This window comes from Propithecus coquereli, unplaced genomic scaffold (genome assembly GCF_000956105.1).
Source record: "Propithecus coquereli isolate 6110/MARCELLA unplaced genomic scaffold, Pcoq_1.0 Scaffold235, whole genome shotgun sequence".
NCBI classification, from domain to species: domain Eukaryota; kingdom Metazoa; phylum Chordata; class Mammalia; order Primates; family Indriidae; genus Propithecus; species Propithecus coquereli.
Genome location: NW_012147897.1, coordinates 2,327,828 through 2,346,118, shown reverse-complemented (window position 1 = coordinate 2,346,118; position 18,291 = coordinate 2,327,828). Strand labels below are relative to the sequence as shown.

The 18,291-nt window shown below is 43.8% G+C and overlaps 1 protein-coding gene across 1 annotated transcript in view; it reads left to right on the top strand.

Annotated features, from left to right (window-relative positions):
• CLPB (ClpB homolog, mitochondrial AAA ATPase chaperonin) overlaps nt 1–18,291 on the top strand; it is a 144,062-nt gene that overhangs the window by 12,268 nt on the left and 113,503 nt on the right. Inside the window, exon 3 of the mRNA XM_012645724.1 lies at nt 18,198–18,284. Within this exon, the coding sequence (XP_012501178.1) occupies nt 18,198–18,284 (87 nt within the window). The remainder of the gene's footprint in view (nt 1–18,197; nt 18,285–18,291) is intronic.

Here is an 18,291-nt window from a genome sequence, read left to right as displayed (position 1 = left end):
TGAGAGAAGATGTGACATGGACTAAGATGTCAGTAGCAGAGCAGGAGGAAGTAAGCCAGATAGGACTTGGTTATGGTTAGGACATTATTAATGCCTGGTACAGTGCCTGCTACACGGTAAGTACTCAATAAATGAATATTTAATGAATGAATAGGATTGGATATGGTTAATTAGAGAGAAGAAGGTGTTAATGAATTTCAGTTTTCTGGCTTGATTGTCTGTGTAGATGCTATCGCCATTCACTGAGATGAGGATCCCAGAGGAACACTGAGTGGGGGAAAATTATGAATTCACTGTTAAACGTGCTGAATTTAACATGCCATTGAGATACTCAAGTGGAGATGTCATCTAGGCAGTTGAATGTGTGGGTCTTTCTGACTTTCCACTGTACATACCATGCTGCCTCTCAGAATATCTCTATTATCAGTTAGGAGATTCTTTTCATGTCCTGTTTTGATTTCTGGTTTGATGGTTTTAGAAAATAAAAGACTTCATACCAGCCCAAACTGATTTACTAGATGGCTTTGGAAAAAAACTGATTTGGTTTACAGTTCAGGAAAGAAGAAAGGGTTGGGCTTTTTTGAGAGGTAAACACATTTATTCTACCTTTGCATTGATGGCTTGGTTTGGTTTGTGTCCCTGGATGCCCCAGCTTGGGGCTTGAGGCACTTGCTGTTCATGTGCCAGGATTGAGGTGTCCAGAATGTGCTTAGCTATAGCACAGGTAAATGTTCTGCACATTGATCCAGGGATTTTATCTAATTAACAAAAACCCCGGCTGGTAAATACATTTGGCTGTCTCGCGGCCTTGGAGAAGCTGTCTGTTTATCGATTGTTATATCATTTTGGCTGGTTGGGAAGATATTAATGATGGCATCAGAGCAACCAAAACATCAGCTCTCTTAATCAGTAAGTATGTAAATGTCCTTGTGGCTTGCAGTAAGTAGATTGAAACAAAAGTTTTATCCTAGACCCAAAGGTCAAGGCCTCAAGGGCATCACTCTTGTAATTTGAAGCTTATAGTGAGAGCTTTTTAAGATCCCCACACAGTTTTTTGAATGCTAGGGTATAACCCACACAGATTTTTTTGAATGCTTGGATGTTGGAAGGCAATGTAATGTTACGAAGAAAATACAAGAGTTTTAGAATTAGAAGAACTGGTTTCCACTTTTGACAAAGTTACAAACTGGCTGTGTGACCATTAATAAGTCATGGAACCTACTTTCCTTAGTCTTAGTTTCCAAATCTTATTCCAAATCTTCCCATTGTGAACTTTTAAATCTCAGCATTAAGCTCTGCAGAGAATGCTGAGTCCTTCTGGAAGAGTACAGATCACACACTGAAACCCCAGTCTTGCTCCAGTGCGTTCTACACAGTGGTTCCGGATGTGGCTTCTTTTCTGAGGTACCCGACCTGCTGAGCCTCTGATTGCTTGCTCCCTGGTGATGGAAAGTAATTGGGGAAGATTAGATTAGCAGCTTTTCTTGAACTTCATGGGTAGATGAGTTGTGGAAGCAGCTGAAGGCCAGCAGAGTCAGACAGGTGGCCATGAGCAGACAACAGCCAGGGTCTACTGCAGAGGGCTTGGAGCGAGCGGGGGTGCTGGGACTGAGCCTCTGCTCTTGGCCCTCCTGTTTCTTGGCTATGTGGCCTTGGGCTAGTCTCTTAACTTCCTCAGTGGTCTCTGCTGTGAAATATCTTTGCTAATACCTGTCTGACCACCCTTCTAGGATCTTGTGAGAGTTCCAAGCAGATGAACCCTTGTCGTTTGGAAAATGACTCATCCTTTGGGTTATCACTGTCACATTTTCCAGGAAGCCTTCCCTGATCCTCTGATACCTGTGGGTTCCCGTAGTACCCTGTACTTCGTCTGTGAGAGCACTTGTTACCCTCTGTGGGTTATCTATTTCCTTTCTCTCTGTCACGATATTGCGAGTTTTGGAAGGCAGCAGACCATTGCTGTGTTGTTGTTCATCACCGTGCATGTAAAAATTAGCAAATACTTATTCAATATTGTTGAAAGTGTTTTGTAAATGGTAAAGAGTTGAACAAACTTGGATAGTTATTACAGTTATAATAACCTATAAACAGAGGACTGACTTACTTTTGAAAAAAATAAAGTAAAAATGAAATAGTGCAATCATTTATTCATTCAACAAATAGCACCTACTATATGTTTTACGGTGCTAGGTGGATCAGTGGTCAGCCAAATATATGTACAGGCCTTGACTCATGGAGCTTAAAACCTAATTAGACATTAATCCTACAGATGTGAACTTGCAACTATGACCAATGCTACAAAGGAACGCTACAGAGAATCATGAGAGCCCGTAACAGCAAGATTCCCCCTGGTCAGGGAAAGCTCCTCAAAGGAAGCTTGAACTCTGAAGTGAAGGAAAAGGGAGAGTTACCTAGGTGAAGAAGGGTGGGAAGAGCTCTCCTGGCAAAAGGAACTTTGGTATACTAAAATCGTGTGGGAGGAAGAAGCATGGCCAGTGTGAAGGACTGAAAAAGGCTGATAAGACTGCAACTAGCGGAAGGTGCCAGAATCCTAAAATAGCAAACCTTGCAGGGCATCAGAGGCCACGTGAAGGAGCTGTGTCTTTATTCGAACAGCAGTGACTGCCGAACTGGGATTGGGAGGAGATCCATGTGATGAGCAACCTTTCCAATGTCTGAGGATCATCAGGAACTAATCTGAGCACCTACCTGCGTGTTTGTGCCAGGCGGCTTCTTGGGCATGGTTCTGTCCCTTGAGGCAGTGTAGGCCACAAAGTGCAATCCGCCAGTGCTCAACAGCAGTACCAGCTATCAGGCTTTGTCTCCTTACCGCCATTTCTGTGGCCCAAGTGCTGCTTCTCCTCTGAAATCCCAGTTCAATCACGGCTAGAATGCAAATCCTGTTGGCATGGCTGGAGCCAGTTGGATTTTCCCCAAGGAATTTTCCAAGAAACTGAGGCACAGAGAGAAATCCAAGACTATTGAAAACAGCCAAGCCAGTGTGTTACTGGGCTGACAATATGTACTCAAGGTGCTTGCCTCACAGTTCCTGTTCTGTCCCTGTCCTGTTTGAAAAACCTTCCCAGCAAATCTCTATTCTGAATTTTGAGGCCCTTCTACATCCTGCCTGCCTCCTTCAGTCTCCTCTCTTCCGAGCAAGGGTTCTAGGCCCTAAGTCCTAAGGCAATAAATGGTCCTCTCCTTGTGATTCTGTCAATGGATGCATATCCGAGTGGGTTTCATGTCAGTGGCAGTAATCAGTGGTAAGTACTTTGGAGTCTGACAAAACAAAGTTTGAATCTCAGCTGTGCCATTTGTTAGCTCTGTGACATTGGAAAAATTGCCTAACCTCTCTAACCTTAGAATCTTCATCTGCAAAGTGGGGATGATAATTGATCTACCTCACACCATTGCTGTGAGGATTAAATGAGAAAATGCTCGTAAAGCCACTTAGTAATATGCCTGGCACATAGGAAGTGCTCAGTACATAGTTGGTGTTGTTATTGAGTATGTTAATTATACAAGGTTTTCTCCCCTAATTAGCAAAATAAAGGTAATGGGCAGAATTTTCTAGATACTCAATTTTTACTCCCTACATTTTTCTTAAGCTCTTAGTGTGAGCATTTCATTCAGAGACTTCCAGACTAATGAACATAAGGTAAATTAATATTAAGGTGGGCTAAAAAACTCACAACCTATCATGCTTAGTTTACCACCTTTTTTTAGAACCCACATTTATTCAGAATTTATTTGACATTTATAGCATGTTACTTTATTAACATAATTTCTTATATATATAATTATTTTGGATACATTATTTCTATATACAGTCGTGCATCACTTAATGGAGATATATTCTGAGAAATTCATGTCATTGTGCGAACCTCATAGAGTGTACTTACACAAACCTAGACGGTACAGCCTACTCCACACCCAGGCTATGTGGCATAGCCTATTGCTCCTAGGCTACAGAGCTGTACAGCAGATTACCGTACTGCATACTGTAGGCAGTTGTAACACACCAGCAAGTATTTGTGTATCTAAACATAGAAAAGGTATAGTAAAATATGGTATAAAAGGCCGGGCGCGGTGGCTCACCCTGTAATCCTAGCACTCTGGGAGGCTGAGGCGGGTGGATCGCTCAAGGTCAGGAGTTGGAGACCAGCCTGAGCAAGAGCGAGACCCCGTCTCTACTAAAAATAGAAAGAAATTATCTGGACAACTAAAAATATACGTAGAAAAAATTAGCCGGGCATGGTGGCGCATGCCTGTAGTCCCAGCTACTTGGAAGGCTGAGGCAGGAGGATCACTTGAGCCCAGGAGTTTGAGGTTGCTGTGAGCTAGGCTGACGCCACGGCACTCTAGCCAGGGCAACAGAGCCAGACTCTGTCTCAAAAAAAAAAAAAAAAAAATATGGTATAAAAGATGAAAAATGGACACCTATATAGGGCAGTTCTGTTATAATCTTATGAGACCACCATCATATATATAGTCTGTTGTTGACTGAAACGTCATGTGGTGCCTGACTGTATAACATATATGAAATATTATAATACTTTAATAAAATTATGAAATAATCCCTTAATAACAATAATGATATTGTTACTAATATTAATAATAGCTGATGCATATTGAATGCCTTTTTTGTGTTAGGCATTACATGAGGCATTAATCACTAAATTCTCACAATAAACTCTGCAAGTAATATAGTCCCATTTCACAGATGATAAAACGGAAGTTCAGGTTGCTTAAATAATTTGCCCAAAGTTGCCCACTTGGGAAGTGGCCTGCCACTTCATTTTATAGATGAGGAAGCTGTGAGGCCCAAAGCAGAAGAGAGGCTTGCCTGGGTCCCAGTTTCCTCTTAGTACTCTTGCAGACCCAGGGAGACATTTTCTAGCTAAAGGGAGAACCATTTCTGCCTGGCTTATTGGGAATCCACAAGATTGGTAAAAATAAACTGTCAAATCCAGACTCCTTATCTGTCCTCCTCTCAACTCTGCCTCTCACCAGCTTCTCATCAACTTATCCCCACCCCCCACTCCCACCAGCTAAGCCTGGCCTTCTTTCTCTCCCAGGAAGCACCCCATTCTGGTCAGACTTGGTTTCTCAGTGTCCCAGATATACACTTTACTCATTCCTCTGTGTGAGCCTTGCCAGTGCTTCCAACCCACTCCTGTCCTGCTGTCTGTCTAGACCCTGTTCATGCTTCTTTGCCCACTCAAGTGCTTCTTCTTCCAGAAAGCTCACTTTATTTTTTGTTTTTAATTTTTATTTTTTTTAGAGACAGGGTCTTACTGTGTTGCCCAGGCTGTAGTGCAGTGGCTGTTTACAGGGACAATCATAACACACTGCAGCCTTGGCACTCCTGGCTCAAGTGATCCTCCTACCTCAGCCTCCCAAGTAGTTGGGACTGACTATAGGCCTGCACCACTGCACTTGGCTAATAGCTGTTATTTATTAACTGTCTACTCTATGTGAGGCAGAGTACTAGATACAGTATGTGTATTACCTTTATTCCTTGCCACAGTGTTGCAGAACAGATTGTGTTGTGTCCATTTTTCAGACTAGAAAATTGGAGGCTCAAGCAGATCTAGTGCTTCCTTGAGGCCTCACAGCTGATAAGTGGTAGAGCTATGGTTTAAACCAAGGCCCACAGAAGTCTACAGTTGTGCTTTTCTCACTGAATCTCACTGCATATGCTAGCCCCTGTTGATCTTTCTTACCAGAATTCCTATAGGACTTAAAATCTGAGCCATGCAGTGTCATGTTTAGTGATTCACCTCCTTGCTTTTCTTTCCAGTTGCTTTATGTTTATTTCTCCTCACCTAGGCTGTGAGCCCTGTCCCAGCAAGGTGGGTGGCACCTCTTCCTGCCTCCACCATAGCAAGTCACAGGAGACTGGCTGGCACTCAGAAGGCACACAGTACAGAGTCTGGCCTGTGATTGATTGGTTGATTGAAGCCCTGTTTATTCTCCAAAGGCTACCCAGCAGGAGATCACAGCCCTAGTCAGCAGCTGGGCAGGCTCACTGGTCTCCAGGATCCTCCATTCATGTGGATGGGAGGCCCAGGAAGGCTGCATAAGAATCCTCTCTGAGGCTCGGCCAAGGCTTCCATCTCAATGCCCTTTTGTTTTGGGGGATAGCACCCAGGCCTCCTGGGATGTCTGTGTGTTTGACCAGCCTTTGCAGATGGACAGTGAGCAGGAGCAGGATGTAAAGCACAAACAATTGGGGGAGGTTCCTGGAATTCCCAGGGGCTCAGAGTCCACCAGGCAGGGCAGGATCCTTCCCAGAGCAGATCTGGGGCTCAGTCACAGCCCCTACATGGGTCAGACAGGGTCCCCGGCACTTTTGTCTCCAGCCTCATTTCTTCTCCAGTATTCAGGTCCCCACTTCAGCTTCTCTGACGGTCAGCATCCATCCAGCTCAGCATCCAGCCCTCATTGGGTACCTTAGGTATGAGGCACTCTGCCTCCTAAAGGATAGGCAGCTTCCAATTGAATAAGTATGCATTCATTCATTTTTTGTCTCTTTTTCTTTTGAGATATAATTCACATACCATAAAATTCACCCTTCTAAAGTATACAATTCGGTCGATTTTAGAACATTTATAAGATTGTGCAACAGTATGACTATCTAATTCCAGAACATTTTCATCACCCCCCCCCAATAAAAACATCCCAGTCCCATTAAGAGTCATTCCCTGTTTTCCCCTCTCCCGAGACCTTGACAACCACTAATCTACTTTCTGTCTGTGGATTTGCCTATTCTAGACATTTCATATGAGTGGAGTCATACAATATGTGGTCTTTTGTGTCCGGATTCTTTCACTTAGCATGTTTTCAAGGTTTACCTATGCCATAGCATGTTATCAGCACTTCATTTCTTTTTATGGCTGAATAATATTCCATATATAGGTATATTATATTTTATTTATTCATTTGTCAGTTGATGGAAACTTGTGTTTCCACTTTTTAGCTGTTAATAATGTTGCTATGAAGATTTGTGTATAGATTTTTATGTGGATGTATATTTTCATGTCTCTTGGGTATATACCTAGGAGTGGAATTGCTGGATATTAACAGCAACTCTACGTTTAACATTTTGTGGAATTGCCAAACTGGAATTCAGAAAAGCACCAAAACTTTGTGGCTATTTCATTAGAAAATGACCAGGATGAGAAGGAAACTTGAAACCAGTTTAGGGAACCAAGGCTTATGTAGCTGGAGCTCTGTCTCCTAATATTTAAAGGTCTGGAATAGGAAAAGGAAGCTGTGTAGTCTGAGGACAGAGCTAGAACCAAATGGGTGAGGTTACAAAGGGAACTAACACATAATGACAACCAATATTCCATATATAGGTATATTATATTTTATTTATTCATTTGTCAGTTGATGGAAACTTGTGTTTCCACTTTTTAGCTGTTAATAATGTTGCTATGAAGATTTGTGTATAGATTTTTATGTGGATGTATATTTTCATGTCTCTTGGGTATATACCTAGGAGTGGAATTGCTGAATATTAACAGCAACTCTACGTTTAACATTTTGTGGAATTGCCAAACTGTTGTCCAAAGTGGCCATACCGTTTTACATTCTCATAAGCAATGTGTGAAGGTTCCAGTTTCTCTGCATGCTCACCAACACTTATTATCATCTATGTTTTTTATAATAGCCATCCTAGCATGTGTGAAATGGTATGTCATTGTGGTTTTGATTTGCTTTTCCCTGATGACTAATGATGTTGAGTATTTTTTTATGTACTTATTGGCCATTTGTGTATCTTCTTTGGCATTTATTCATGCTTAAGGCCCATTATGAGCAATATGCCCCATTAGGCATTGAGGAGGAGAATAAAGATGTATCATGATGACCTGCCTTTCAAGGAACTTGCAGGCTAGTAAGAGAATTGTGATTAGTACATGTGAAAACGTAGGGATTCATGGACAAAATGGCCTTTAGTTTGGATCTGGTGATAGGTAGTATTTAGGTACAAGGAGCTTTGTGGAAAGACTTTCTGAGCAGTTAGAGTAATAATATAATCAGAGGCAATTTGTAATTAGTAGAAAACAATTTTATGTTGTAACAAATTCTGAAGTAATATGTGTGAAAGCACCGGGCATAGCACTTGGCACATGGTAGGTTGTCATTATGTGTTAGTTCCCTTTGTAACCTCACCCATTTGGTTCTAGCTCTGTCCTCAGACTACACAGCTTCCTTTTCCTATTCCAGACCTTTAAATATTAGGAGACAGAGCTCCAGCTACATAAGCCTTGGTTCCCTAAACTGGTTTCAAGTTTCCTTCTCATCCTGGTCATTTTCTAATGAAATAGCCACAAAGTTTTGGTGCTTTTCTGAATTCCAGTGTGGTATGACCGTTATTGTGAGGAGCAGGGCAGTCATCCCCTTTGTTAAAGGTTTTATGCTTCTTTTTTTTTTTCTTTTTTTTTTTGAGACAGAGTCTCACTCTTTTGCCCGGGCTAGAGTGAGTGCCGTGGCATCAGCCTAGCTCACAGCAACCTCAAACTCCTGGGCTCAAGCAATCCTTCTGCCTCAGCCTCCTGAGTAGCTGGGACTACAGGCATGCGCCACCATGCCCGGCTAATTTTTTTCTATATATTTTTAGTTGTCCGATTAATTTCTTTCTTTTTTTAGTAGAGACGGGATCTCGCTCTTGCTCAGGCTGGTTTCGAACTCCTGAGCTCAAGCAATCCGCCTGCCTCGGCCTCCCAGAGTGCTAGGATTACAGGCGTGAGCCACCACGCCCGGCCTATGCTTCTTTTAATATGACCTGAGCTTGCATCAGCTTTCTTGGCAGCTACATTACACTCGTAGATTCTGTTAACCTTGTGATCAGCCCAGCCTTCTGAGAACCAGGACTTCCTGTATTCTGTAACCTTTTGATTGGATTTGTTTGCTGAACTCGTTTAATCTTAGGTAAGGACACTTTAAGGCATCGTATTGCTGTGTAAATATGAAAGTGGTGGTGGTAGTGTGGAGACTACTATGAAGAGGAAGGGATAGGGTTGGGCCTTTCTCATCCTGAGACCGAAAGAGTCTCTTCTAAGGGAGAAGGTTCTAGGAAACAGAACTAATCAGAGAGTATCTCTGTCCCTCAGATAAACTCCTTTCCACTCAAGACTTTTCCTTCTTTGTCATTTTCTGTCAGCTGGTTAGTCCCATCAGACGCTATAGTGTGCTGACCCATGCTAAATGTGGGACGGAAGGGAAGAAGATGGGATATGTGCCCTGGAAGGCAGTGTAGTTCCATAGAGAGAGCTTGGGCTGCCAGTCTCAAGCTGCCACTTACTGGCCATGCAATCTTAAGTTACCCTCAGAGTGTAAGACTTGGGCCTCCTCAGTAATTCACAGGATCAAACGAGATCATAAATGTCAAGAGCCTGGTGCATAGTAGGCAGCTCAAGAAACATGAGCTCTTTGAACTCCATCATTCAAGAGCTTTGCAAGACATGAAGAGCCAAACATGCTGTTGTGCTCACTGACCCTGTACAGACATCTCTCAGAGCATCTGTGATATTTAAAGCACTCACTTGTGTACCTTCTTGTTACATTTCTCCTCCCCCAGCTCAGACTAAGAGCTCCTTGTGGCCAAGATTCACGTTTGATTCATCTTCGTGCCTTCAGTGCCCAGCACAGAGGCTGGCTTGGAGAAGATGTTACTTAAGTTTTTGTTGAACGGGTCAAGACCACACCTTTGCCCTGACTCCTCCAGGTTTTATGGTTGGTTTTCCACAGTCTATTCTGTACTGAAAATCTTGTAGGATTCTGGAGCTTGGCAGTGGTGGCTCAAGTGCCAACCCTGTTATGAGAATTTTGAGCCACTTCTGTGTCTCACTGTTGTAGGGAGACAGACTTCCTGGCAACTAGCCAGCTACCCAGCTACCCTCTGCAGCGACCTAGAGTCCTGCTGTGGGGCCAGTAGGTGGCGCCTATGGCCCTTTCCCACACCTCAGCAGCCTTCCCTTGTCACCCAGGCAGCTGCTGACTCTGAGACATGTATACAGCCCTGGGCACAGGTACCCAGAGGAAGGAGCCCTGGGCTACCTCCTCCCCTTTATGGCCTTATATTGTTGTTGGATTTTCATGTTTTATGCAGTCCCAGCCTTGGCACACACTGCCTGGGAGAGCAGAGATGTTGCCATAGAGGATCCCAGGAGATCACTTGGGAAATCTGTGCTTCTGTCTGTCCTTTCTGGTATACTCTGCTTCCCGGAAGTCATCCCTGTAGCTCTCTTGCTTTGTCCTACATTCACATGGCACCTTCTTCCAGGGTCCTTGCTTGTATTTTAGTTGTTTGCCAGACATGTAGCTGTCCAGTGAAAATGCCTTAAAGGCAAGGATACCACAGAATTCATAAAGCACCCTCAAGCACCCTCTGCTCAGAGTCCTGTAATAACCAGTCCTCGGGAAGAGTTTATGGAATGAATAGATAATAGGAAGTGGTACCTCAAAAATTGTTATCCAAATTGAAAGGGATTCTACAAAAAAAAAAAAAACAACTAACCTTACTCTGCAAAATATGTCAATGTCATGAAAATCAAAGAAAGGCTGAGGAACTATTCTAGATGAAACTGAAGACACATGCAGTGTTTGATCCTGATATTGATCCTGGCTTGCATCTGGATCACAGGGGGGAAATTGCTATAAAGGATATTGGGATAATTGAAGAAATTTGAATATGGGCTGTATATTAGATAAAAATAGTATATCAATGTTAAATGTTCTGAATTGATCATCATTGGTTAGTGGTTCTATAAGAGAATGTTCTTGTACTAGGAAATACATGCTGAAGTATTTGGGGGTAAAGAGGGATAATGCCTGAAATTCACATGGTCCAGGAAAAACAGAAAAGGGCGGGAAAGCAAATCAAGCAAAATGTAAGCAGATTAAGAGTGAAGGATATACAAAGGGTTTTTTGTGCTGTTTTTGCAACTGTTCTGTAAATTCGAAATTGTTTCAAAATAAAAAGTTGAGGATAATAATAATCTATGCACTTTAATGGGTGCCAAGTTTCTCTAAGAGAGACAGGACAAAGAATGGTCACCCAGCAATTGGACTTTATTCAGTTGATCCAGCAAATATTCATTGTGATTCATCTCCTCCACTGTGTGCCTTTGAACAAACAAAACAATTGTAGTAATAGCAGCCAACATTTGGAAAATGTAAGTGCTTTCATATACATTATTTCCTTTGGCCATCTCAGCACCCTTGTTAGGTAGGTCTGGCAGACTGATAGGGTAAAATGACTGAGGTTCAGAGAGATTAGTGTGACCTGTCCCCAGTCAGACAGCCTGGAAGAGACAGAGGCAGGCTCATAACTGGGTCAGTCTTTTCCAAGGGGGATGCTTTCTGAACCTCCATATCTGTATGTGTAAAAAGAAGGTTTGGACTAATTGATCTCTGCAGATCATTCTTTAAATTCAGAAATTTTAAAACTTTCTATGATGAGAAATATGTAGCGCAGATACATTCTGCAGTATGCCTGCATTTGTTGCAGGTGTTGCACACATGCCAGTCCCTCTCCTCCCACTTCCCTTTGGAGTTTCCCAGGCATGACAGAGTGCTGGATGGGCCATCTCACTGGGAGTAAGAACATCTGGAGATCTTCCTAGAGGAAGAGTCCAGGGCTGGGCCTTGGAGAAGGGAGCTCAGTTCAAGTAGCAAATGTAAAAGATGCCAGCGAGGCCTTGTGTCTATGGAGTTAGAGCACCAAGACTCCCTCCCTGCCTCCCCCCTTGCAGTCTACTGGCTCAGGCTGGGGTCTGAGAGCAGCCTTTGCTCCCCTGCCCTTCCCCTCCCAGTCCTGGCTGGCTGGGTAGATAAGGCACAGATGGAGGCTGCCTGGGGATTCTAGCCCCAGGCACCTTGCCTGTGCTCAGACAGCAGGGCCTGGTGCTGTTATTACTGTAAACAGGGCCTTCTGTGAGGCTCCAGCCAGGGCCCTGTTGCCCAGATAGCGATCATGATTGGGTCTGCATGGCTCAGTGCTTCCAGGCCTCTGATGCAGGTGGGACAGGGCTCCCTACCCTTCAGCCCCTCTCCAGCTGCAGCTGAGGGCCGGTTCATGCAGTGGATCCGGAAATCAGTTGGAACAATACACGATTGAAGTTCAGTGGCCGCTTTGTATTGATTGGTCATAAAGAAAGAGGAAGGAAAATCAAGTGGTACCTCCCTCCCCTGAGTGGAACTGCTAGTTAGCCAGAATAACTCAAAACTGCCCCTATATCCCTGTCGGGGACTCTTTCGCTCTCTCCTACAATGAGTAAGCCTAAGGAGTTGTCTTTTCTTTGAAGGCCTCGCAGAATGCCATGTCTGCTAGAAATCTACTTCTCAGTTTTCATTTTGATGCTGCACATATTTAGAATTGTAAGATTTTAGAGCTGGTAGGGACTTCAGAAATAATTTCATTCAATTTCCTTGTTTTACTACAGAGAAAAATAAGGCCCACAGAGACAGACAGATTTATCCTGGTCACACAGGTAGATACTGATAGAGCCATGACTGGAATCCATGACCCCCAGCCCTCGGGCCTGTGTCCACAAATGTCCTCAGCCCTAAGCCTGGGAAACTGCACCCATACCTTCCCACATGTACACAAGAGCCTAAGTTCTTTGAAAAAGACAGGCGTACAATTATGGAATGGGTAACTTCCAACACCAGTCAGAAGTGTTCGTGAGAGATTAATGTAGCATGGTTCTGACCTTGAGCCCTCTGGTGTACCAGATGCTGTGGCAGGCACCTGGAGTGAAGAGATGAAGACAGGGCCTCATTTCTAGAGGGACACACTGCCTACTAGGGTAGTCACACACATGGACAGTATGATGACTGTGTAATACATGTTAGCACAGGGGATTGTGGTGGCAACAAGGGCATCTTTGGGAAGGCTTCTTGAAGAAAGTATAGGATCTTTCTTTTTTCTAAGAAAGTTTTATTTTTTAAAAAAAGGAGTAATAGTATACTCACTGTTATAAAAACAACAAAACTTCAAACAGTGAAGGAGCATTCACAGCAAAAAGTGAAGGTTTGACTGCCTCATCTCCCCTTGCCCACTCAGTGGTAATAACTGTTACCTGTTTGGTTTTCAGCCTGCTGGGCTCTCCTGAATCCCTGATGGATGGGAGAGGCTGCGTTTTTCTCCTTTGATTCATTCTTCTCCTGTGGTAATCTTCAGCTCTTGGGCTAGGGAACCCTTCCTTTTTCTACCACTGCCCTTGCTTGGGGGTTTTAGACAATTCATTTATCTATCCATAGGTAATTTTGAACAGTTACTATGTTCCAAGTTCTGTATATACCTTTCATATATCATCCAAGTTTACTCTGTCACGTCTTTAAAATGGGGCAAACACTAATTGGAAAATGATAATAAGTATCGCATAGGCTCTTCTGTTTGAACCGTGCTCTATTCCATACCAAGTATTTTTTACATATTTTGTCTCGTTGTCTCTTGACAGTACCCCTTTGTGACATATATAGTAGGGTTTGTGGGATCCTCTCCATTTTTTAACAGATGGAAAAACAGGCCCAGTCCCTATCTTCGACGAGGGAACCATTTGAGATTCAGAGAGGCTAAGTCACTCATTTATCCACATCTCCTCACCCAGTAAATGGCAGAGCCTGCATTTGAACCAAGATCTTTCCTGCTTATTTATATGCCCCACTCTGCCACCTGAAAGTTGTGTAAGAGCTGGGGTTCAGCTGTGGTCTTCTAGTGTGGTCTCCTCTCTGTCTACTACCCTGGGCCATCCCCAGTTAGGATCACCCACCTCTGCCCTACCAAGCAGGAGACCTAGTTCATAAGGGAACGGTCTTCCAAAAGTCTGGATAAGCCCAGAAAGGCCTGCCATGCCCACCCTACCACCTCAGCCCCCAGACACAGCTGCTCTGCTCTGAGTAGCAGCCCGCATTAAGCATTCGACTCATCATCTCAGGGATGATGGAATCCTAACCTTTTCGGAGATACCGTACTCTGTCACAAGCATTGCTCTTTTTGAAAGAGATTAATTCACTTCCTGCATTTTGTCCCTTGGTGAAAATCACAGGGGAGAGCAGGGGACTTTCTCAGGCCTCAAAGGCCCTTTCAGTTGCTCTTAGCAGGCAGCCACTGTCCCCCACCCCCAGCTGACCCAGGACTTTGAAATGATGGCCCCCATTGGGCATTCACTTGCAAAGCAACATAATGAAATGGAGGAGACCTGGTTTGTGAAATCCTAACTTTCTGGGCTGCTCTGCACAGAGGGGAAGCAAGGGGAGGAGCCTACCCAGCTTTGAAATAGGAAATGGTGGTGGCAGTTGGGTTCATTTGTAGTGTAGTTAGCCCTGGTCCCTTTTTGATAGAGCAGATAGACCATCACTCCTTACAGAGTTCTACCATATGGTATCTCTTTTAATCCTTACAACCACTTTGCACAAGAGGGATTGATATCCCCCATTTCACAGCTAGTAAGTGACAGAGCCCGAAACTGAACTCCAGCCTTTGGACTCCAGGGTCATTGCTTTTTTTCCATTACACTTCAGCCCCAAGAGGCTGCAAAGAATGATCTCAGTCAGGAAGCTGGGCAGGGCTGAAAGCTGGAGTCTTACTGAAGAACACCACAATTTGCCTCCTATGAATGACCCTCAGATTTGTAGAGCCCTTTCCTTCATATTTCAGTGCCACCTCCTCTAAACTCCTGAAAACCTGGAAGGGATTATGGTCTTCAGTGGACCTGTGAAGAGACTGAAGCTTAGTGACACGATGTGCCTTCTTTAGGGTTTTAGAATAGTTAGGTGGCAGAGCAGGAGCTAGAACCCAGGTCTCCTCACTCTGCCCTATGTTCTTTCATTGAAATGACAGTGAGTTTAGAGAAACGCCTCTTCCAGCAGTCCTTCCCTTAAAAGAAAACCCTGCAATGTACGGAAGAGAAAACCCCAAAATGCAAACATACACGTAACAAGTAGCTCAAAATTGTTGGTGATCAGAGACGTGGAAATTAAAACAATAATGCAATATCCCTTTACACCCATTAGACTGGCCGTGATTAGGAAGCTGGCTATTGCCAACCGTTGGCAGGCAGAAGGGTACACAGGAACACCTCTGTCTGGGAGGGTCGATGGAGCAGCTCTCTAGGAGAGGACCGTGGTACTATTTAGTCAGATCAACACATATTTAATTATGCAGCAATTAAAAACAATGGAGCTATTGTATACTTAGCAATATGAATGTATCTTCAAACAAAATTATCTGTGAGAAAAGTAGTAAACAGGATTTTTAAAATATTAATACACACACACACACACACACACGTGTGTGTGTGTGTGTGTGTATATATATATAAAAGAAGAAGGAGTGAGGGAGGGAAGAGAAGAGAACCCTGCCCGGCTCAGGTCCTGGAAAGTGAGAACCTCTCTCTCAGTCTCTTCTTTGAGAGCCAGTAAAAGGGGCGAGGCACAGAGCAGGTGCGTGTACATGTTTGCTGAATAAATAAACAAAGGAGTGCCTAGAGCCAGGCTGGCTGAATTATCCAGGTCATCCCGTGTGACCACGTCTTAGAATCCCTCAGTATTGGCCAACCTGCCACTACCAGAGTGGAAGCAGAACACTTTGTTCCGTCAAAATGATGAAAGTGAAAAAGGGTGGCAGGCAGAAACCATCTGTACTGAATACCTGCTATATGCCAGGCACTGGGCTGGGTTCCTGCAAATTAGACCCTCAGGGGTTAAGCTAATTTTATAGTTTCTTTTGCCCCAAATCCTTGAACGACAGACAACTCCTACTACCTTTGATGAGAGGCTAATAAGGAATGACAAATAGGTTTTCTCTCTGTTGCCTGCTTCAGTGGATTGATAGTGGCTGATTGGAACCTGTGTTCGGAAGATTCTGGGGCTTTTTCAAAGGCTCCATAAGAAATTCTTGCTGGAAGAGATTCATATCTGTCCTCGACATGGGAATGTGGGACAGAAGCATGCAAGCCAGGCATATGTCAACTTTTTAGACTGAGTTTTTATCCTAGGGTCCATTATTGATTTCATGGGGGCTGTGAACCCCTGGATAGTATATGCAAAAAAAAGTTTTGAGTGTATGAGGTCTCCTATGCACTTTTCTGGAGAGAAATTTGATCATACTCTCAAAATTTGAGAGTTCCCAGCTCAAAAAAGATTTACTCTCCCTGCCTTGACCTCCTAGTCCTGCATTTGAGGCTCTATGTAGGCCCTGCATACCTCGGCAACTATCTATTTCTCTGCTGTGAACTGTCACCCAGATGGATCTGCCTACGGTCTCTGACTGTTCCTTTCCTGCTCTACAATCATACCCTGTTTCTTTTGCCTTGATTGGCGTGCACTTTCTCCTGCTTCTCAAATTCTTCCTGTTTCTTCAAGACACAGTTCAAATCTCTTCCCTCACAAGTCTCTTTGATTTTCTAGCCTTTCTGTACTGAGGACCAGAGAAGTGAGGCGATCCGATCAGAATCACAGTTAGAATCGGAATTCCAGACTCTTAACTTTCGGAACCATGTGCTCCCCGCCATATCACGTGGCCTGCTAAAGGAGAAGCAAGTTTTGGAAATAAGGAAGAGTTCTTTGCCTCTTTAACATTCTTGGTCATAGAAAATTGTTTCTGCATAAAAGAAGTTTAACATTGTACATGGTAAAAGCCTCCAAACGTTTACCAGAAGAAATCCTCCAAACTAGAGCTGAGAGATGAAGGTTTCCCAACCTCCTCTCTTAACACTCTCTCCACATGCTTTGTGCCCTAATCCTACCAAACCTCTTGCAGGCCTCATACACCCTATGCCCTCTTCTCTAGGTGAAGAGACTTACCTTGCCTGGAGCACTCCTTCCCGTCCCTTACCCCCTTTTTTTCTAGCTAGCTCCCCTTTATCAGCACCTCCTCAGAGAGGCCTTTCTGGTCTCTGAGACTGGGTTAGGTCCCCTTGTTGTGCACCTACCACCTGTATTCCCATGCATAGCACTCATGAGATATGTAATTTTATGCTTGGTGGTCTGTTTCCCTCTCAGGCTTCGACAGTGCCTTGGACAGTGTTTGAGTGAAATTTTTCCTCACCCGCATCCAGAATCTAACACAGGACAAAGCACATGGCATATTTATTTGCTGTAATCAATTTAGTCTTTGTCTTTCATGTTACCTGGAGCCATGTTGTGTCTAGAGGAAGGGTGGTGAGGTGAGAAGGAGCCTGGCTTTAGAGTCACTATCAACCTGGGTTCTAGTCACTGCACTGTTTCTTAACTAGCTGTGTGAGCTTAAGCAAGTCACTTCACCTTACTGAGCCTGTTACCACATCCATGAAAAGAGGAGATTACTGCCAGCTCCTTAGGTGGTATTAAGAGGAAATGAATACAGGAACATAAAATACTTAGGGCAGCTCCTGCTTGTAGAAGGTGCTCAGTAAAAATTGGTTCTACTTATTCCCCTTCTTTCTGTTCACCCCCACATTGTAGGGCCCCTGTTCCTGGGACCCAGAATTCAGACTTTTAGTGGTTTACTTTAAATTCTGTGTTTGTTAATTTATTTAGCAATAATTGCTTTCCTACTATGCATTAGGCACTGGGATATAGGTTCATGTGCAGTTCATGCAGACTCTCCTAGGAACTCTATCTATTGTTTCTAATGTTCTTTCCATCTTTCCTTGGGTTAAAGGATTTCCCATTTCCAAATGGCCACAATACAGATAAACTTGAGGAATGTAATCATTTTATAAACTGAGAACTACCCAGATAACATGTGTCATTAGGCATTCTGTGCTAAGCATTGGGAAATTAAGGAGGGAAGAGAGATCTGCGGACTGGGCCAGTCAAGGAAAGCTTCTCAGAAGAGAGTCCACAGGCCAGGATTGTATCACATAACTTAAGAGGAGGATTTGAATAGATAAAGAGGCAGGGAGAGAGCATTCCGAATGAGGGGAGTGGGAGAGTCAGGGTATTAAGATAAGGAGGGCCCATTCTTTTCTCAGAAGTCAGCAGGAGGCAGACTGATTTAAGGGAAGAAGAACAGGTAGGGGAACCCTTGGGTGGGGGGATAGTGACCGGAGGAGCTGAGATTGGGGATTTAGTTCACAAAGGCCACATTTTCAAACTCATCCGCCTCTTTGTTTGTTGGCTGTGTCATTTCTTCTGTGGTTATTTCCGCTTGTATGTCCATGATAAGCCATACACTGAAAATATTCTTCTCTTTTTAGGCTGTTGTCAGAAGGTGCAGATGTCAATGCAAGGCACAAACTTGGCTGGACAGCACTCATGGTGGCAGCCATCAGCCGAAACTACAGGTGAGAG